The sequence below is a fragment of the Lonchura striata genome, chromosome 24 (assembly GCF_050655825.1).
Source record: "Lonchura striata isolate lonStrDom1 chromosome 24, ASM5065582v1, whole genome shotgun sequence".
Lineage (NCBI taxonomy): Eukaryota > Metazoa > Chordata > Aves > Passeriformes > Estrildidae > Lonchura > Lonchura striata.
In genome coordinates, this window is record NC_140726.1 from 9,555,504 (window position 1) to 9,577,430 (window position 21,927).

The 21,927-nt window shown below is 49.2% G+C and overlaps 1 protein-coding gene across 16 annotated transcripts in view; it reads left to right on the forward strand.

Annotated features, from left to right (window-relative positions):
- The window catches only part of CADM1 (cell adhesion molecule 1), a 132,893-nt gene that overhangs the window by 108,661 nt on the left and 2,305 nt on the right, over positions 1-21,927 (forward strand). For 4 of the 16 annotated variants that reach the window (XM_085560329.1, XM_085560331.1, XM_077788043.2 and 1 more), the window contains 3 exons: positions 8,402-8,434; positions 13,607-13,660; positions 21,770-21,901. In XM_085560329.1, the coding sequence (XP_085416455.1) occupies positions 8,402-8,434; positions 13,607-13,660; positions 21,770-21,901 (219 nt within the window). Of the gene's footprint in view, positions 1-8,401; positions 8,435-13,606; positions 13,661-15,537; positions 15,619-21,769; positions 21,902-21,927 lie in introns of all 16 variants that reach the window. The other 12 variants (XM_085560330.1, XM_085560333.1, XM_077788044.2 and 9 more) reach the window with 6 other exon arrangements.

Here is a 21,927-nt window from a genome sequence, read left to right on the forward strand (position 1 = left end):
TGTATATAAGCAGAGCATGAAGCCTGGGGAAAAACAACAAACCAATCACTTGCAGTACTTTTTTTCCCTCAAATACACCCACCCACAGCACGAGCCCTGGTCCGGCAGCTCGGCGTGTCAGACAATCCTTGCTGTGGGTGTGGGTGTTCCTGAAATGTGGGAATTGTCATGGCAGGAAAAGTGATTAATTTGGTTACTGGTGGCCAGCATTGGGTACTTCAAATGCAGGATGCCAAAAGCCTTAGAGCTCCCTTAGCAGGGGCAGTCATTGCAGCCTCCATCCCGTCAGTATCAGTTTCTGAGCAAGTTATAGAAAGTTTGGTCTTGGGCAGTTCAATTTGCCTGGTGTGACTCAGAATGCTTTTTCTCGTGCTGAGATGTTGTTATTTCTCTATGATAAGCTCCTCCGTCACTCTCCCAGGAAAGGGAATTCCACCAGTCGTTTTTGTTGTGTGAATGCCATCCATAGGCCCCTTCTTGAGGAGCTGCCTTTCAGCTTGAGATTTTCCATGTCTTGCAAGAAAAAGATGAATAAAAACAACCAGCAAGATCATGACACCTCCTCTGACACATCCTCATACCTCCTCACAGACCTTACTCATCAGGAAAACCCTTCTGATTTATTTGTAACCATTTGCATTGTCATTTCTCTGACCTTTCCTGTTCCAACCGCTGCTTTTGCTTTTGCTTGCTGCTCTTTGTGGGTTTTGGTTTTGGGTTTGTTTTTTTTTTTTTTGAGGCGGAGGTGACAAACAGCAGGTGAGGATGGACCATTGAATAGCTAATGGCACAAACTTTAATGTTGCTGTAAACCACCCCTCGTGTAAATGCCTTCACGTTTTATTTGCTTTTACGGCGCTGCTCAGCTGACTCTCACCACCCTGCCCAGGGCGTTTCGTGGCTTCTTTTCCTTCCGAGGTGTTTGCACCTGAGGCGGCCCCGCTGGCCCGGACGCACCGGCCAAGCCTCTCTCGACGTGCCTTAAACCGGCTCGCCGCGCTCTGCTTCCTCCCTGCAGGTGCTCACGGGACCCTCTCCGTGCTTTTCACTCCTACACTTAACCCACTTCTGTTTCAGAGGAGGTTTGAAGCTTTCTCAAAGCCTCCCTGAGAGCTGTTGGCAGAGAAGCTCGGCCGTGTGTCCCACAGGCTGTACCTGGACGTGCTCGCAGTTTCTTTCTCTGACGGTAATTGCTCGTGCTTTCAGTGAATTTTGGAAGGCTGAAAGGAACAATGTGTCTTGATGCTTGGATGACCCCTTCAGTTAGTCTTGGTGCCTGCAAACCTTAATGACTGTCCTTTTTCTGGGAGCTGGGTTGTTATCAGCCTGTTGCTTTAGGGATTGCCCCAGCACTGCCTTCCGAAGCCTGTGCTGTCCTCGCTTGTCCTCACGTGCTGGGTGAGGTTCCACAGCAGCGCTCGGTTCTTCCCAATGAACAGCAGTTTGGTTGTTTGCTGTCCTGCTGCCAGTGCTGAAGCTTGTCTGTGGATGCTCAGTAGCCTCTGGGCTTTCCTTCATGTAGCTTTTCAGCTTTTTTATATTAAAAACAAGGGGAGAGAGGTGGTTCTTGCAGTTGGAGATGGCCATGTCATCAGCCTGGCAGAGGTCCCTTGGGGGAAGGAGCACGCGGCTGTCCAGTGTTGTTCTCTCACCTTGGTTTGCAGTGCTGGAGGATCTCAGAATCTGGTGGCAGAACCCAGTGGGTCTCCATTACCTTCTTGATGCTTTTCTGTGTTGGCTTTGACCTGCTGAGGAGACTGGAAAAGTAATGATGTGATACTGCTCCCTGATTCTAGCATTTCCTGCTCGCGATTTGTCAGAAGAAGATTCACTAATGCTGATAAGAGAAATTATTATTTTGTTCCCTGGCACTGGGTCTTCTTGACATGTGTCTTACCATCCTCTGCCTATGAGTTCAGTGTGCTTTTCCCACCCAGAGCAGCCGAGGCTTCTCCTCCCTCTGTCATGCAGAGATGTGCGTGTGTGTCCTCTCCAGTCAGTGCTCAGGAGGGTGGAGCCACACCAGCTTCTGCCCTTCAGTAGTTAAGAGACTTTGTGGCTGGAAAAAATTAGGTCAAATTAACATAATCTCTAGAATTACATAGCAGAGTAGTGTTGGAACACTTTTCAAAGCCTTGAGAGACACCTGATACCTTAATTCCTATCCTCACCCAAATGCTCCAGCGTTCTTCCTGTCTGACAGAGGAGAGGTGGGAGACAACAGGATATTCTCTGAGCTGCTGGCAATCCAGGCATCTGGAGCCAGCCCATGGAATCCAATCCTTAAGATGAGGTGGGTTTGAAATCTGCTTTGTTTTGCTTTTTTCCCCCTACTTTTAGTATAACCCTGATGCAGTTCATGTCCCCTGGAACCATGGAGTAGTTCTGAAAAACAATTGTCTTTCTTTAATTGAATAAAACATGGGCAGAGAGGCTGCACTGAAGCAGTTTCTAGCAGGTGACCCTAGAAAATTCTGCCCTTGGAGTTGTCCTTTTGATTTATTGGTCCAGGGAGTTTCTGGGGGAGCTCTTGGAAAGCTGACCTGATGCTTTCTCCAGCGAAGGACAAGCTGAGCAGTGAAGTTTCCAGATACCACGACCTTTAGAGCTTTCCCTCTGTCACTTCAGTGTAGGTGCTTGAAAAGATTTCCTGCGTGACAGCTTGATCTTTTCCACGTATCCTCCAGCAGCATTGATATTCTGGCCATCCTTTGGTGTTTCAGCCGTTATCACTGCCAAGCCCTTTTTTATCAGTTAAATTGTCCTTGTGGCTTTCTTCATTAAGATGTACAATACGATACAGCAGAGCAAACAGCATCATTTGAATTACCCTGGAGTCGCTCCTAGAAATGCTGGGCTTGGGCAGCTGTTGTTTCCTGGGAAATAAAGGTCCTTAATCACAGCCCAGCCCTCATCTCAGGTTCACCTGCCTGTCCCAGGCCCTGGCACACCCGCCTCCCAGGACCCACCGTCGTTCATAGCTGCACATTTGCATTTCCCACGCTTTCTCCACAGGTGGAATTGCACAGGTGTCTTGGCAGCAGTTTTGGTGAAGACCTGGGAGGGACACACGCAGGTTGCCAGTGTTGCCAGCACTGCAGCAGATGCTGCTGGCTCTGCAAAGGCATTGCTCTCCATCCTTTGCAGCAGCAGGCTGGGGGCTCCCAGTGTCCCCCCTGGAATGCCCATTTAGAGCATATTTTAAATCCCACTGATCCCTTGGAGCAGCAGGTGTGGGGGTGTTGTGTGACTGTGTATTTCAGGGGACAGTGGTTTTCACTTGAGAATTCCCAGAGGTGCTTCAGGCCCTTCAGTGAATGTGTGTGGAAAGCACTGAGCCTATCCTGTGGAAACAGCTCCGAGTTCCTTCCTTGAGGCTCAGGATTTGTACAAGCAGGAGCAAGCTGTTTTTGGCTTGGAGGTGTGCAGGAGCCACTGAGCTCCAAAGCAGGAGCTGAGAATTGATGCTGAGTTGGGAGTACCAGCTCCTGAGCAAGGGCACATGGTGGTGGAACTCTCCTGTCACCCACAACGGCAGGCACTGTCTCCTGAGGAGCGCACCTTTGTGTCATCCCAGGTGCTTGAAAAATAACAGCACATGGAAATGTGAACTCTGTGAGAAAAAATAAGTTGCAGGTTTTCAGAGCATTTCACATGTCTAAAAACTTCCCTAAAACAAGAAAAAATATTTTATTCTCATTAGAAGTTTGTCCTTTCCTAATTCCAGCCAGTGGTGTGAAAGCTGCAGTTGCAGAGGGTTTATTCCAGCAGTAATCCCAGTGGCTGGTGGGCAGAAGAATGCAGTCCCAGCCCTCCTCTCCTCAGGTTTCCTTGCAGGGGTTGGTGAGGGGTGAAGAGGCAGCGTGGGGACGACCAAAGCGCTGCGTCCTGGCAGGATGGCGACGTCGGCTCAGCTGCGGCCGCTCCTGCCTGGGACTGCTGCAGTGCTGACCTGCTCGTGGGGTTTCATTGTAAAAACACGTTTGCTCCCCAGTCAGCTCCGAGGGGTCAGCTTCAGGCTGTCTGGGCTCTCCTACAGTCTCTGGCTTTTCTGGGCTGTGGAGATGCCCAGGCTGGCACGGCGCAGGCGCAGCCGGGCTCCGGTTTGCTCTCGGCATTCCCAGTCCACTGTCGAGCTGGGACACCTTCAGGTGCTTGATGACGCTGTGCAGGGATGCAGCCCAGGGATTTGTTCCCCCAAATTATTTATTATTTAACTTCTGCTTTCTGTTAAAGGTTCTGCCTGTCCCTGGTAAAATGTCAAGTTAATTTAAAGATGATTCTGCACCTTTCTGACATTTTTATCCGGGATGTGTCTGCATTAAAGGGGCTAAAGGCAGACCTGACAGGCCTGGGACAGGAAATAAAATGAAATAAAATTCCAGTCTTTCAGTCCCATGTCCAGCCAGTAGCAGGCAGGACCTGTCATACGTGGCCTTACTTTTGGTGACACAGCATAAGCAGTGCACAAACCATCATCTTGCTCAGCAGAAGCATGGGTTGTGTGCAAGCTTGGGCTTGAAATCAAACCCAAATCCTCCCAAATCTGTATGGAGAAACATGCAAAAGCATGGCTGGAGCCACTGTGCTAATTTCAGCCTATTTTTGTTCTGGTCACACACAACATCCATACAAATTGTGATGATTTTTGTGAAACATCTGGTCTGCTAATCAAGCTGTCCCCAGGGCCCATTGCAGCACTCTGGACCACTCCAGGGGCACTCAACACCAGCCTGGTGCACTGTTTAGGGCAGATCAGAGGTTCAGGAATGCAAGGGACATCTCCATCCGTCCTTGGAGGAGCGTGTGGTGAGGGAGAGGATGGATGGGTTTGAGCCCCATCACCCCTCAGCTCACGCACTGCTGTGGGATGTGACATCTGTGCTGGTGTTCTGCAGAAGTTTCATGCAGGGGAGCGCTGGGACGGGGTTTGTAGGCCTTTTCATGAGCCCCAAGACCTGAACCAAAGCAGGGATCCGTTTGTAGTGCTGCGTGCTGTTCCCCCAGGCTGCTGCGAAGGCAGCAACGTGCAGGAATTCACACTCGCCCCGGTCAGTACACGAGAAGTAGTCTGGAAAATCGGGAAGAATAAGAGCTCCATGCATCAGGGATCAGATTGGCTTTTGGTTTCAGTTCAGAAAGCAATTTAAAAAGCAATATATTGAATGGATATCTATACTTGCTAAAGCCTCTTTAAATTTAAAAGGCAGCAGCGTGTTTTGCTGTTATTTTGTGGATGTGCTGCTGTAATTCTGTGTGTGCTCCTCGGCCCCAGCACCGAGTACCTCTGCGAGGCTGCAGCACTGCGGCTGCAGCATTCAACCAGGGGAGTGTAATTTTGCTGCTGGGGTTTTAATATTCCTCCATCGTGCTTCTTCTGTTTGAGGCTGTGGACTAATTACGGCCAAGTTTAAAGGGCCTGGTCTGTCACACTCTGCAAACAGTTTGAAGTTGGAGAGAATCCATTTGAGAAAATGAGGAGGCTCAGTGGTGGAGCTCATAACTCTGAGAAATGTTGCCCAGCTGCCTCCATGCAGCAATTTTATAAATACGTGTGTGCATACGTGTGTGTGCCCTTGTGTAGCTGCCCAATGGGGTGGTGAGTGCCCAGAGCTTGGGTGTCATCTGAGATGTCCTAGCTGGCAGATATTTATTTTTTATGGCCAGTGCTACACAGAAGTCCCAATAAAGTGAAATTTGGAGCTTTGTAGAAGCCAATGCTTACTCTTTTGGAATGCCTTGACATTGTTCTGCTTTTCCTGAAGAGTGTGTTTAGTTCTCTTCCTAAATGGCATTGGGAAGAGAAGTCTTGATACTAAGATAGAAAATACCATGTTGAGTTGAGTCTGTTTGGTTATGTGATTTCAACATCCTCTTGCCTTTGCTGCACCTGGTAGACCAGCCCCTTCTTCATCACCAGCTTTCCATTTTAAATGTCAGCCTTGGGTGATTGTGTTGATGTTGATGGCCTGGGACCAGAACGGTGCTTTTTTGTGATGGCAGAGCCTTTCCCTGGTTTTGGTCAACATTAGTTAAGTCAGGAGTGTATCATAGACTTCCTGTTGGTCAGCATTTGAGGAAAAGAGATGGTTTTTGTTGTAGGACTTGGGGCAGAAGGCTGATCCCTGGGGTGCTCTTTGCCTGCTCTGACACAGAAGTGTGGCTGTACACACAGGTTGTGTGAGCAGCAGCATTGCAGGGCCAGGATGTCCCTTCCCAGGTGAGGAGCAGCAGTGGTGGGGCTGGGTCACACACCTGGATCTGCAGGAATGCACTGATTTGGTACCAAAGCACCAGTGACAGTGACAGTTTTCTCTCCTCTGCCACGTGATGATGTAGAAACACCCCGGTGTCAGCACGTTCGTGTCTTGAGCACAGGGTCATTCCCTACGGAGCACTGGTGTGTGCAGTCCTCCTTCCCAAAGAAGACTGGGGCTGGACAGGACTCCCCGAAAGCTCACTCTAAACTTTAACCGGTCTGTGTTTCCTATTGCAACCATCCAAACCATTTGCTAATCATAACTTTGTCATTCCAGCTGCAGCCAACATGTTGTTTGACGTGGATATTTGTTCGCACTTACAACCGCTTGAGAACTTTATTTTGTGTAACCTGTCGATCTCTGTCCCCAGACGGGGAAGCGAGATGCACTGTCCAGTTTGCACTGTTCCTTGACTAATAATCTCTTCCAGCACATCAATACAAGTTTGCTTCCAGCAGATTCTCTATTTATTGTAAAAGCTGACATAACTTTTTTTATTTCAGGAAGACAGTAAATTGAGACTATTTATAGATGCCAAGATGCTATCTCAGGAATTAATACTCAGTTTTACAACCCCTTCTAAACAATGGCTTTCCCCCCACCTCCCGCACCATTTCCCCTTCCACCATTTGCTTGGTTAAAACAAATGGGGATTGCTAACCGAAACCAAAGCAAAGCCCTACTCTTGGTCTCCTCCTGGCTTTGGAAGGTTTTCCCTGCAGCCCCCAGAGCTCCTGCAGGAGAACAGGAGCTGGCCTCCTTGAGGGTGCCTGAGATTTGGTTGCCAAGATGAGAACAGCCTACATTGGCAGTGGAAACAGGCTAATGATGGCTTGATAATCTATTATGCAAATCTTGGTACAGTTTGTTAAACTGTGCAGGGTTTATTTGTTTTGCTTCTATAATTAAAGCATGTAGACCTTTGTATCTGTAAGTATTGTGTATTCCATGTACAATTCTTGTCTTTGCTGCTGCCTCAGGAGTTCAGCCCTGGGCTGTCCTCATCTAAATTGCCAAGAAACAGGTCCTTGTTTCCACTGCTGCCTCTGCCCACGCAGGGGACCCGTCCCAGGTTGCCTGCCAGCATGTCACCGAGGGGAAAGGCCGCTGTGAATTGTCTGTCCTTGCTGCAAAACCCAAGCTCCGGGCTGCGCGCAGGGCCACGCGGTGCAGCGCTGCTCACCCCGCGCTGTTCTCACTCAAACACTGCCTGCCTCCAGCCGGGCTGGGACATTTCTGTGACACGTTCTGGGGAGCCTGCCCGCCCCGGCCACTGAGCCCTGCCACACAATACCTACCTCCAGGTGGAAAGCAAACAACCTCCAGCTACTGAATAAGGCAGTAAATCGGGTAATGTGGTCACATTTGGTTTAGACCTGTTGGTGTGCAGGAAATAACTGTCAGTAAAAGCCTTCAACTTTGCAACTGCCTGTTGCAAACTCCTGGAAGAGACAGAGCATCTCTCCATTGGCAAGGCAGTGCCCCCCAAGAAATTTCCAGTGGGATGTAGTCCATGTGGAGTACAGTCAGCTTCAGACTAACAGCGAAAAGACATCCAGGATATTTTAATTACCCATAACTGTTCAACCAGCAGAGGGACTGGTAATGTTTGTCCACAGTTGCCAGTTCTAGAACATCTTTTATGCTGAAAATAATGGTTCATCGTGCAGGTGGTGGCTGGGAAGCTGGAGGAGAGGCAGGAGCAGACTGTTCCCTGGCCAGGGGTGCTCTGATGAGGCAGTGTTTGAGTGTGTAACAGCGACGTGCCAAGGCTCAGCTCTTCATTCTGCTCTGGAGCTTCTGTTTTGTCCTCACCAACCAAACTGTTGGTGTCAGTGTTCTCTCCTGTCTCCTGTTCCCCTGATTTTGCAACCACCAGTAATTGTTCTGGCAAGGACCTGGAAAAAGAGAAAAATTTACTGTTTTCCTCAGGCTCATAGCTTTTGAACTGGAGGCATGTCTTCTAAACAGTGCAACTCACTTCAAATGCTTTTTGCCTTTCATTTTATTATTGCTTGTCACGCAATGTTCTTTGAAAGCTTGCTCATATATTATCTGTTCCATTTTTTCCATTTTCCCTTTTTTTGCATGCTGTTCCTCCTGTTTCTTCCCTTCCTCCAATCCTCTGTTCCCGTGTGTAGACACAACGGCGACGACAGAACCAGCAGTTCACGGTTGGTATCACATTCCTGTTTATCTTATTTCTCAGCATTGCTGAGTGGCAAGACAAGCCTGGGAAGGGGAAGCCAAAAAGGGAACTGGAGTCTTCAAGGGAAAACTGTGTTTCAGGTGGACTCATCTCATAAATACGACACAGGTTCTAAGGCTGGAAAGTCTGTCTGCTCTTGTCATTTCTGCTGTGAGCTCCCCAGCTGATCATCCTGGTGCCAGGCAAGCACAAGCCCCGTGGAAGTGGCATCCAGGTCCAAGCGATGCCAATTGGTTCTCCACCCATTAACTGAGAGAGTCACTTCACACATGAAAAAGAAATTAATTTTTTTTCTTTTTTTAGATTTTTTTTTTCCTTTTAGATTTTTGAGCATTTCTCTTGCATTTTGAGTTAGTTTTTAAGACAGGGCATCCAGCAGGTCTGCTGGCACAGGGCAGCACTGGGGATTCTGGGATGCTCCGCAGAGGAGCGCTCGCCTCCAAGGTCGGCAGGGAAATTTGCGTTATTACACTGCAGAAGGAGATTGGGAAAACAAATAGCAACACTTTCCTCTCAGCATAGCAGTCTAGCAAAGTAACCCTTCTCGTCTGCTCGAGGCAGTCTAGCTAACAGCTTGACAGCTTCCTGAGCTTCCTCCGTTCCCCGGCGAGCCTACGTACACGCTGCGGGCTGGAAGTTGAGCATCCCATTTTTTTGGCACATGCTTACTTTTCAGCTGAAGAACCAAAATCTCTGACAATTTTTAATTACAGCTAATCCATGTTGGACTTTGCTGTTCTAGTTTCTTTTAACTCTGATAAATTGTTTTTTTACTGACAGAAATCCCTAGCACAGAGCACCCCATTCTCCTGCCTGCTCCCCTTGAGGCATTGCTTGGGTGAGGTCAGAGGCAGGACTGAGTGAATCAATCATTCATTAGCAGTGTGCCATATTAAGTGGAGGGGCTTGCACTTCTGATCCCAAATTATTTACCTACCTGGATGCATTTTCCTACTTGGTGTAAAGATCAGAAATTTTTGGGCACACTTGTGTTTTGTCTGTGTGTCGATCTCCCTGTGTGTGTTAAATGTCAAGAGCCAGCATTGCTGAATTTTGTAGCTACATGTTTGTGGCTAGATGTTGATTCTTAAATTTGGAGAAGATCAGGTAGCCCTGATGGTGGCACAACTCCCAACATCCTTTCTAGGTGTTTCTGCATCAGGAAAGGCTCAGTGTAGACATGCATTGGACTCTGCAATGAGGACAAGCTGGGCAGATGCTCATGGCAAACCCGTGCCCCATTTTTTAAAGCAATTCCTGATGTCTTTCCTTCTTTGTTCTGAGGAAGCCATAAAAAGCCTGTTTATAACTCGAGGACTTCCCCCCTCCAGGGGGGGGATTGCTGCCAGGGAGGTGGCCAGCTGAAATGACAACCTATCCCAGTCAAACAAGCTGCCACAAACTTTCCTGCCTTAAAACCAGCCCGTTTGTTCTGATTACCCCATGCTTGCCCTTGTGGGGTGCTTTTCCCGTGAAGACTCTGCGTTTCTTTCCAAGCTTGTGTTGCTGGAGTGTGTATGGAGTATACCAGGTGTTTCTGTATGTTGGCCATTTGTTCTTTCCGATGTCCGATGGGAGTGAGCATGTCTGTGAATGACTAGAAATGCATGGGCATGAATACAGCCAAATGGATTTTCTCCAAAAACGATATAAAATGAATTGGGGGAAGAAAAATAAAAAACCAAAACAACTGAAAAAAAAAAAAAAAAACCAAACCAAAAAACAACCCAAAAAAAGAGCTTGCTAGCAAAGAAAATGGAATGTAAGGCCTGTGTGGAACCAGCACAATGCTTCAATCGGGGAAAGAGGGTTTTGAGCCATTTAAAGTTTTGGAGTGTATCCTAGAGGACTGGGGGGAAGGAGTCCTGTGTGTGTGTGCATGTCCCAGCAGCAGCCAAGGCCCTGCCATTCCCGTTTCCTCACGGAATGGAGTTGACGGCAGCGATGCATGAGTGACCTAACGCACGAACGTTGTTAACTCTTTTGTTGAAAAATGAGAGCTTAACTGTGAATTTTCTGATGCACTTTCTCCTTTCTCTGCACTGTTCATTGCCAGAGCTCCAATAACAGCATGGTCATGGCCGGCAGGAAGGCTTGTGCTTCCGCTGCACCCCACTGGTGAAGCTGGGGTTTCCCAGCTTCAGCCTCCTCCCTCTCGGTGTGCCCCCATGGGGTCAGGGTGCCCGTGGGGCTGAAATCACAGGTCCCACTGTTTGAGCTGGAATACGGGCAGAACTCGGTGGAACCGGGAGCGTAACAGCCTGGAGTATCTGCACCACTCAGTCTGGGGAGAAAGCGCTTTTTCTGCCATGCCCTTCCCATTTTCCTCCCTGCCCCTCTCCCCACCATATTCAGTTTTTAATGTTCTGGCCCCCGTTGCCCCTCAGTGGCCAGAGAGCTCACCCCTCACAAGGTGCTGGCCTTTGTGGAGCCCCTCAGGTGAGACACCCAGCTCATGTTTGCCCCCTACACAAGCAGGATATCTCTAAGCAGCCATGACCCTGGGCACACTGACTTCATGTCCATTTTTTTTCAAATTTTTTTTTCTGCCCTTACCCTGTTGTAAGCAGAGGGCTTTAAATGCTTAGAGTGATTCCCCAGGGTGTGGGTGCTGCCTGCACAGGGCATTGTGCTTGAGGCCCTCTCCATCCATCTGCTCAGCAATGGGGGGCTCAGGGCTGCTCCCCACTCCCCTGGCAAGGCAAGAACCAGGCAATGCTGCCTCAGCACAGGCAGAATTTCTGCTCATTCTCATGGAAAAAGTAGGGTTTTTAGCCATTTGGAAAAGCCTCCTCTGAAGCTGGCAAAGCAGGAAGCCTGGAGTGAAGGTTAAAATAAGGAAAACACCCCAGTCACAAATGAAGAGTGATAAGAAAACACTTGGCCCATAATGCAGCAGGTAAATTATTTTACAGGCTGGAAATCCTTCCCTGAAGGCCTGTGTGGGTTTTTAATTGTGGCCTTAGCAGGTTTGGTACAAGAATAGGTAACACTATTGTTTTATGCGCTTGTTCCTTTTACTGACAGTTGTCAGTCCCTGAAAATGAGTTTGCTTGGCTGAAGCCAAAGCCCGGCTGCACCAGAGCCCGGCCAGTCATACATCCTGCCTGCTGCCACAGAAAAGTGCTTTCTGCACTGCCATCACCAAGCAGCTCTGCCAGTCCAGCTGCCTCCTTCCCTCTTGGAAATGCCCTACTTTAAAGTGCAGCTAATAGTGAATCCGTTCCTCAATTTATTTTACAGCTCCCATCCTTGGGGCGGTTGAATAAAACATCACAGCGCTGCCTGCGCGCGCTGCGGGTCCGCGCGGCATGAAACGGAATCCCTAATTGCTTATTTAGAGCCCAAGACGGGAGAGAAATTGGCTTTTCCTTAAAAACTGGATGTAGCGTGGGAACCCACAGAAACCTGGAAATGCCCGGGATGCCTGGTGCTCGTGTGAGCACCTTGTGGAGCTGCAGGACGCACTAACGTGCCGGCTCTGCCTGCCAAGGATTTATCATTTCCAGGGAAATGGAGCAGAGTGAAAAGTTCCCTTTCATTTCTCTGACAGGAGAAGTGGCAGACTTCGAGTTCATCCCCTCAGAAGTGAAAAGAAGGGGCTTTAGTAGCCAGTATGAAAGTTTAATGAGAAAAATCAAGAAATAATTTACCACCTATTTAAATGCCTCACAACAGGTTTTAACACTGGCCGGTGGCATTTGTGAGTGTCCCAGGTGCAGGGAGAAGTGGAATTGTTGCAAATTTTATTCTGAAAAGGATTAATTTTTTTTTTGCTTCATAAAAAATGCAACATTGCCCTTTTTCATCAGTGAGAAAATGTAGTTCCTTGAAAGGGAACTCTCTACAGAAGCAATTTTGGAGAGAGAAAAGTTGAAGGGCTCCTCTGCCAAGTGCATCTTTGCATGGCCGATGGTTCTGTGAGTCAACTGTTGTATTTATAGATCATTTATAGGAAAAAGGCTCCTGAAAAGGATTCCCTGAAACCCAGGAGTGGCACACAAGCATATTTCCTGCTATTAATCTAAATGGCTTCCCACTTCAGGAGGTAATACCAACATAGCTTCCTGGTTTGATGTATTTAAAAACCAGCCACTGAAAATGAGTTTCATTTTTAAAGAGCAGTGTATATATAAAAATATACCTATTGCTGCTCTGCAGTGGGGTTAAGTCTGCACATTGACCATACTGCACTCACAGCTTGGCTTTTAATGATCAGCTCTGGTAGCAGTCTGTGAGCTGATGATCCCAGGTTCCCCAGTGCCCAGGCATGTGGGATCTCTTTCATGGGAATTTTTTTTCTTTGCTTATGCATTTGCTTTTAGTGGCCAGCAGCAAGAGTGAGTCCTGGAAGTCACAGCCCACGGGGTAACATTGCCCCACCCCACATTTCAGTAAGTCTGGGTGGCCTCCTGGCACTGGTTTGCCCTGTCACTGGTGCTGAGATGTCCACCCGGGGATGCTCTGCCTGCAGACCCAGCACTTCTCAGACTCCCAAACCAAGCAGCACTAATGCCCTCACAGACAGCGCTGCCTGCCTGTGGGGGCCATGACCACATGCCTCCCTGATTGCTTTACAGCTTTGAGGACACTTGCTTTTCCCATAAATCCATCACATCTGGGCAAATGAACAAAAGCCGGTTTATCCAAGTTTGGCAGAGGACACAGCCCACAGTCTGCAAACAGGCCATGACATGCACTGCACAATATTCATATTCCGTCATTGGTAAATGTCCTGACTTGTCACCATGACCAAAGCTAATTGGATTGGGTGCAAAACTGGAGGCAAGTTTTCCATTGCTCTCCGTGTGCAGGACTGAAATCAGCCTGGACTAAATTGGGAAATTGTCCCCATGATGGCCAAAAGGCAGAGTCTGGGGGCTCTGCATGCTGTTATGGGTGGTCTCAGTACCGTGTTTCGTGTGCCAACAGTGTGGAGCGAGGAGCATTTCTGTCTGTACCAAAGGCCACGATTGCACTGGTGTCACACGATGGCTCTGCCCGCACCGGCAGACGGTGGCAAGTGACTGACGCATTCTCTTCTTCCCCCTCAAGAAATTCATGCTCAGTTCTTAAGTGTGTTGTTTTTTGTCGCTTGAGAAACGCAGAGAAAAACGAGTCTGTTTTTACTTGTAAGGCTTTACTCAGTTGCCCAATTCGGCCGAGGAGCTGGACTATGGGGATCTCTCAGGTAAGGGCTAGTCCGTAGGTAACCTGCTGCTCTCCTTCGCTAGACACTGGTTCCACTCTGATTTCTGCATCTTGGTCATGTTGCATTGTGCAGTCGCTATGGCACAGCCATTCCCCCCATGCTCTTGCAGCTTGGAAGTGCACTCCTTTCTGTTGGGATTCTCCTCCCTGGTGGGTTTTGTTTTTTTTTTTTCTTTTGGTTTTGGCACCCATTTCTGTGTGGCATCCTTGGGGCAGGAGGTGCAGGGCACCGAGCCAACCATTGTGGTTCCCTCCTAGCTGGGGTTTTTTGAACACCGAATTGGAGACTGGTTGAGTTGAACCTTTGTTTGTAAAACAATTGACTCTGCCATGTGAAACCCCCCTTTAAACAGGTGGCTGGCACTAACCCGTGGCTGCTCAGGGATTCCTCATCACACCAACATCAGATTGGCAGTAAAAAGGAGGTGGTTGTTTCATCAGTGAGGCCAAACCAAGTAAATGGTTCAAGCCTCTTTTTATCCACACTGGACTGGAAGGGACAGAAATACATCCTCATGGCTGGTCCTTGCCAATTAGCGCTGATTGAGATTAAAGCATAACAGCATCTTCAGTGGATGCAGTTGGGTGCATTCAGAGCAGAGCTGTACCAGTGGTACAAACCTAAATCTTTGTTCTTCACATTTTCTTATAGAAATGCACCTATATTTTTTTGCCCCCCCTTGCAGACTCCTGGTACCTGCCAGGCTCTGTGGCTGTGCACAGCTGCTCCAACACAGGGTGCAGTCCTGGCCATAGGGCAGGAGCAGCCATTTGTCCCCCTGGGAAGAGCCCAGCTCAGGGGGTTGGAGCCCAGTGCTGTTCGTCTCAGGGGTTCACCATGGAGCAAAACAATACCCCAAAAAACCCCTGAGTCCTCATCTTGTTCCATCAAATGGTTCCCTCACGCAACGAAATCGGGACCATCTCATCCCATAAGCCACTACAGGTGTGCTGTGGCCAAGAGGTCAGAAATGATGGATTCATTCTGGATGTTTTCTAACATTGAGCAATGCTAACAATTGCTATTGCAGGCCCGGGACAGATCCCATAGGTAAGATACACCAGGGCTCTGGTGAACATCCCTGAGTGGATGGGAAAAATTGTTTTGCTCTAGTAAGTTCTTTTGCTTTTTAAAATTCTATTTTTTAAGGAAAAATACATTTTTTGGTGAATGAAGAGAAGAACCTGAAAAGATTCCTGAAAGGAGTTGCCGAGAATGGGTGATTGCTCCCCAGCCTGTGCTGCCCAGAGCACAGGAGCTCAGTGTAGCACACAGCTTGGAGCACACAGCTCAGTGTAGTCCTTTTTCTGAGTCTGGAGTGGAAGCCAAAATTTCCCCCAGCTTTACAGAACGCAGCTCAGGCAGAGCCACTGCCCACAGCAAGCACCTGTCATGTGCTGCCAAGCAGCCGTTTTGGAGCTTCTGGTTTGGCTACTGATTTTTTTCCCTAAGAGTTCCAAAATGTTGCTTGTTGCTCTTTAGGATCCTCCTGCCTGCCCAAAGGGTGATCATTCCCGGTCAGGTATGGGGGAGGCACTGCAGAGAGCCCCAGGCCCTTCTCTGCCACAGACACAGTGGCCTCTGCCCATAGCTGCTGTTCGGAATGCCGGGAGACGGAACCCAGGTCACGTTTTTGGCCCAGGAAAGCACATGGGGCTCTCAGATGGGTGGGCCAGGTGAGTGCTGGAGCTGGGCTCTCCATCAGGAGCACTGCCCTCCACTCCAGCAGGAGCGGGCACTGGGAGCCCTCGGCACCACCCCGAGGGATGCCGGGCACGGGCCCACCCCCACGAGGGACCGCGGCGTGGCGGGGCGGGGGCTGCTGCCGTGTTTGCTCAGTGTGCTGTTCCTTCCAGGTACATCTGTCCTGCCCACAGCTTCAGCCGAGGCTCTGCCGACTGTGCAATTAAGTAATGCATCCCTTGCCTCCCGCCCAGGTAGCCTGAGTCCAGAGCCGTCCTCGCTCTGTGTGTCCGTGCCTCTCGCAGTCCTCCTGTTCCTCACGTCCTGAGCCCTTGGGGTATGGAGAGGGCTGGCCTGGCACCTCAGTTCCTCGTTCCAGCCTGGCACAGGCTGGCAGGCAGGTTCCTGCAGCACCGGGCGTGGCGAGGGCAGACCTGAGCGCGTGTGTGTCGCGCACACCTGAGCGTGCAGGTGCACACACACACACACACAGACACTGCCGTGGGCTCCGGGCACGGCGCTCCAGGGACCTGCCCCGACACTCCCCGAGCTCTCCTGGCTCTGCTGCGGAGCACTGGCACCTCCTGTGAAACAGGGAACGGTTCCCTGGCCAAAAACGATCGCCGCCTTTGCAGAGGGGTGCTGGTGGGCCGATGGCTCCCTTCCCCAGAGGAGTCTGTGGGAGCAGCCGTGCAGTCTGAGCTCTGCCAGGGTGAGCACATTTATTCAAACAAACCACATTATTTTTTACAAAGGGATCTTGAAATGGGTCACTGAAGGGGAGCTTATTGATTGAAGAAGGATGAACTCCTCAAATTTCTCTGGTTTAATTTAGACCAAATTCAATTACGATACGACAGGCAGGTTAACACTGCTCTTTAACGGCCCCTCAATAAATTCGAGGAGGGGTAGCCTGCTCCATGCCACGCTGTGGGAATGAATAACATTATTGCTCATCCTGTCATGGGCAGGCAGTGATTTCTGTCCTCCCATGTCATGGCTAAGTGCTTTATAGTGCTCAGAGTAACGGCAGCCTGTTCTTCCACCAGCACCCCCTGCCAAGTCCAACCTCCAGTGCTGCTCTGTCATTTCAAAAACTATTCCACAAAAGGATTGACCCCAGATTCATTTGGGAGGTGTCAGTGCAATCCTGAGGTTTCCTACCTCCAGGGAAAAGGAATAATTGGCTCACCAGGTTTTCAGGAGTGCTCAAGTGATTTAAGGCCATTAAGCATCCAAATCATGACCTGTGGGATCTTCAGACATAATGATATGATAATCATTTAATGAACTAAACTGTAACCAGATATAGAAGAGATCACTTGTTTAGGAATTCTTCAAAGCCATTGGCGTAGTTTTCTTTTCCCCTGCCGCGGTGCAGATGTTATCTGCACATCTGAGAAGCTTAGGAGCTTCAGTGTGTATAAGCTCGTTCCTGCCCACAAGTTCAGCTCACGCTGTCCAGTGTCAGGAGCTTGACATTAATTTTCACCCAGAAATAGAAGGTAAATTTTTGTGCAAGTGCAGCAATAAATCCCCGTGTGCCAAAAATAATGTCTTAACTACATTTTCATTAAAATCTCCCTCTGTTCTCTGCTTTTATAGCAGAAATGCACGTAGAGGAAGGTCAGGGCTGTCCAGAAACACCCCAAAATGTTGCAGTTGCTCTAATGTGAAGCTGGAGGGAGGTGAGGAGGAAGGACAGGCGTCAGGAGCACCGCACAGCGGGCGTTCCACAAAACCTGGGCTTTCCCAGCAGGACAGGCTGCATCTCCCAGTGCTACCTTTGCTGCTCCTGAGCCAAGAGAGAGCCGTAAGGGGCCGGGGCGGGCGCTGGGGCGCAGGGAAGGAGCTGCTGGCAGCAGCAGCAGCAGTGCAGCAGCGCTGCAGAGCGGCGCCGGCTCGGCCCGGCTGCAGGAGGTCCCCGGACGCAGGCGCTGCCTCCGGGTGCTCGAGGATGCTCATGTGTGCAGAGGGCTCCTGTCACCAAGGTGAGCCCAAAGCCGCCGCTTGAGCCTCGCGGGACCCGCTGCTGAGAGCATGGGGAGCACTGAAGGTAAACCCTACTAGGTCTGAAGCTGTTAGTGTGGGTAGAAAGGAGATTTAAAATACAGGCAGCCCGGTCCAACCCAGTCTTGCTTTTACTCTTGAGATGCTGCTGCTGACAAAAAGAGTGGAATATTCATAGATACATCTATGTTTAAAGCCTCATTAAATTGGAATTGAGTGGAACCTTTTCATTGAGAAGTTGGGAGCAGAAAAGTCTGCTAAACCTCAGTGTAAGCACTGACCCATACTATCAGAGTGCTGCTCTTACCATCACCAACATTTTTCTTGAGAGCCCATGGAAAGTTGGTTTTAGCACTTACATTGGCAGAAATGTTAGAAACCCGGAGATCATTAGTACGTTCACTTTTTAAGAGAGTCCCCAAAGGCCCCATAGCTGAGAACCTGCAGGTGTGAATTGCAGATGATGATTATCAATACTTAGATGGACAATCCCCAGCTCAGCATCTGCTCCGTACTGCTCCTAACCTCTGGAATTAGTTCCTTAGTTCTGTGATGAGTAGGAACCAGTCCCAAACCCCTTTCTCTTCTGTCTATGTGCTGTTTGCTGAGCCACACATTTTGTTTAAAGGAAAACTTCAAGGCTGCCATTCCAGCAGTGTAATCACTGTTTTGTTGATTACATGAGCAGTTGGTAAAAATAATCAGCAAAAATTAATTTCAAGCTACCCAAGTCTCTTCCTGGCCACCCTAGAAGAGGCTCTGGAGCACTCCTGCTGCTGTACAGTGATCTGCACTGCGGGCAGACAGGCCCAGTACTGCATCCCATGAAAGCCTGGAGTGCCCTGTTGTGGGGCACAGCTGTGCCAGTCCCTTGGGGGAGCAGCACAGCACTTGGAAAGACAAATTGATTTTTTTTTTTCCTGCATGAGTTCAGCTCTGGCAAGTGAATTGTACCATTACCACTGCAGTTTTCCTTTAAGGTGCTTTGGTGCCAAGCAAAGCATCGGCCCAAAAATGGTTCAGCCAAGGTGCACCGTAGCTGCAGAATAGCCCTGAGGGGGCATGTTGGTGACAACGTGTTGTGATGTCTGTTCCTTCCCTGCCTTTCCCTCCTTCCTTCTGCCCCACCCACAAAAATTCACAACTAAATCCAAAACAAAACCTAATAGGAAAATTCCTGATGATTCGCTGGAGAGGCCAGGATCCAGCTTGCTCCAATATATATTAACATCCTAATGGGAAAGCTCTGCATGTATACATTTACTGCGCCCTGACAAGAGGGAATTAAATGTCAGAAGGATTTGTAGCGTCTGTAATTGAATTGGTGCTGAGAAAAGCAAATCTTGAGGAAGAATAACATATTAGGATTAGCAAATAATGTGGCATTTTGTCAGTTCCTGCCATCTCAACTGTTCCCTCTTCAGCAATAAAGTTGTGATTTCTGGTTTAATCAGAGATAGGAGGCAGGAATAGCTTTGGTGAATTGGAGACAGCATTTAAAGCAGATTCCGGTTGTTAAGGTCAAGTTTCTCCTTTGCTTTGGGGAATTATTCCTTGTTCCATAGACCTGACACTTTGTTAATTACCCAAGAAATAGCGAGGGACAGGATGTGGAGGGGCTGTTCTGTGCTGGTGGCACGCAGACAAGTTTGCTGGGAGCAGTGTCGAAACCGCTGGCGGTGAATTTGGGCTTTGCCATGCCTCAGGCAGAGCTCTTGGTGCTGGGTCGTGCTGCTGGAGCATAGGGGTTTGATGAGGTGCTGGAGGCAAGGAGAGAAGATGCTGCAGGAGGAATGTTTCAGGCCATGTGTGAGATTGGAGATGTATTTAGCCACGTGTACAACAGCATGAACTTGGGGCTGGCACCTTGCAGGGGTCATCCTTAAGAGGAACAATTGAGAAAAATGGCCCTGCACATCTCATCAGACGAACTCACACTTAACAAACTGCTGAGCAAACCTGGCAAGGCTGTAGGCCAGAGTTCCTTCTGAGGGGAACCCTCACTCCCTGCGCTCGGCAGGGCGCCAGGCAGAGGGAAGACAAGCGGGATGTATCGGGCACGAGGCTCTGGCTCAGCCCTGTCTCCGCAGCGGTGGGACGGTGCGGAGGCTGCCACCACCAGCACAAACACACGGCTTCGTCTTTCCAGAACCTTAATTTATGATGATGAAGAAAAAATACCTCTTGATGTAAAATCCTGCTGGAAGCACATTACAGAGCCATAACTCAGCATGTTTGTGCCCCTCAGCTGTTCCAGATGTCAACAAGGCACTCATCCACCCAGGCTGGGCTGCTGCTGGCTGCTCCGAATGCAACCGAGCGGAACTGGGCGCAAAGTTTCTAAAAAAAAAAAGAAAAATATGGAGTGAAGCGTGCTTAAAGCAGCTGCTTCAGCAGATGAGCCAGTTTAGTTGCTTTGCAGAGAGCAGGTTCATGGAGGACAGATCGTCCAAGCTGGAGTGGCAGTGGGAAGGCTGTGTCGGAGTGGCAGCTCCCTGGATGCCCACTGTGCCTGGTTTACCCCAGCTGCCACCCTGGGCAAGCAGCAGATCCTGTGCCTGGGCACGGAATCAGCTCAGCACCCCATGAGTGTCCATGGGCACCTCTCCCTCGGTATGCAGGGATGTTCAGCCGCTCGCCACAGAGCAGATGCTGGGAAGCGATCACAGCATGATTTGTTCCCACTGGAGATGAGACAGAAGATCAGCCTTTGCTGTGCTTTTGGTTTGCAGGGGAATAATCTTTTTTGGCTGCCGTTTTTACCTTGTCAGCCAAGCTGCTGGAAAGGTCTCCACAGTGTCCCTCACCACACTTCAGCTCATCCCAGCATCTCCCTGCCCGCACTGGGGCTCCTGCTCTCAGAGGTTCCTCAAAAGGGCCTTTTTTTCTTAAATTGTTTTAATTAAAAGGCGCTTTATGGTGCTCTTGGTCCCCAGTTATTTACTTGGGTCCCTCAGTCCTTAATCTTGGAGCAGAATTGGAAATATCGATAGAAAGCGTAAATCCCAGCTGCTGCTCAAAAGCTTTGTATCAGGTCTCAGCTCAAAAGAGCCCCATTACCTTTAGCTGTCACGGATCTGTACGCTTGATCGATAAACTTCAAATATTATTAGAGGTGGAGGCTTCAGAGATTTGCTCTGTTCTTTGGAGGGAGACGGAGATAAATCTTTCTTAAAAATTGACTTGCATTTGCTCTCTCAGTCGTCCTGGCAAAACGCATTTCTCTGAGGTGTCCAGGCAGGCGCAGGCAGGGCAGATTTATGGGCCATGTGCTTCTTGTAGTGAAAGATTTAAATGGTAAATCCTTCACATATGACTTCACAAATCATGTAAAGTTAAAAGATTTTTACCGTTTCTGTTGCTGCTGTGCTTAAATTGTAAGGTATGGCCAGTAAATCATTTTAATAGAGGTGTCGCGCTTGACTCGCTAAAAAAAAGAGACAATGCTTTAGCTTCTATTCCAAAATGTTAATGTATTAATCAGCGGGAGAATAATTGTTTTTTACTGCGTTATAAATCTCAGTTGCCATTAGGATTGCAGCGAGGGTTGATGTAGTTGCGTTCTTAAATTAAAATTGTTTACACTGCTATACATTCATTTTACATGGCCATAGCTCATCCGGGGTTCATTCCAGAGCTGTTCCTCCACCACATCAGTCATCCCTCTCCCAGGTGACGGCGTCCCGAGGGAGAGGCGCTTCTGAAAGGAAACTAATTGTGTGGTGAGGAGTTAAACAAACGCAGTAAAGCAGTCGGAGGCACTGTACAGTCACTGCTTACTGTCGGCCTCGCACTGGGTGTTAGCTTTTGGGTCAGCAGTGCTGTCAATGGGTTGCACTGAACAGTAAAGATGGGGGTTCGTGGTGGAACCCAGTTCAGTCGGGGCAGAGGATGTTTATAAACACTTTTTCCATGCTGGGTGGGTTGGGTTTGGGCAAGGAGTGTTTTGGGAAGTTGAAATGTTTTCAACAGGGCACTCGTTAATGATATTTCTCAGAGCTAACAATTAATATTCCTGTATTGTGCTGCTCTTCTCCGTGCCCCATCCACCAGGAAGACAGATTTGGGAAGCACTATAGGGAAATTTCCCAAAATAGATTCCAACCGACAACTCCATGTGCCCTTCCTTCCCTCTCCCAGCTGTCTCCCACGTGCGTAGTCATAGTGCTGCTGCTTTTAGCGGAAAACACCTCGCGAGTCGAGCCGCCAGATCAGTTCGGCTCCGGACAAAGCTCCTCTGCCTGAACTCATCTGTCTAGTTAGCTCCGTGCTTCACCCCTGCTCCTCTGGAGAGCCTGAGGGCAGCTCTTCCCATCCTGAGAGCAGCTGCAGCCAGAGCCTGCCAAGAGCTTCATAGTAAGTCCCCAATTCTTATTCCTCTTCTGATCTCAACAGATTCCCGCGCAGGTGAGGAAGGGGCCATACGGAGCGTGGACCATGCCGTGGTTGGTGGCGTCGTGGCCGTCGTCGTCTTTGCGATGCTTTGCCTGCTCATCATTTTAGGGCGATATTTTGCCAGACATAAAGGTAAGACGGAGACCAAAGCTGGAGGA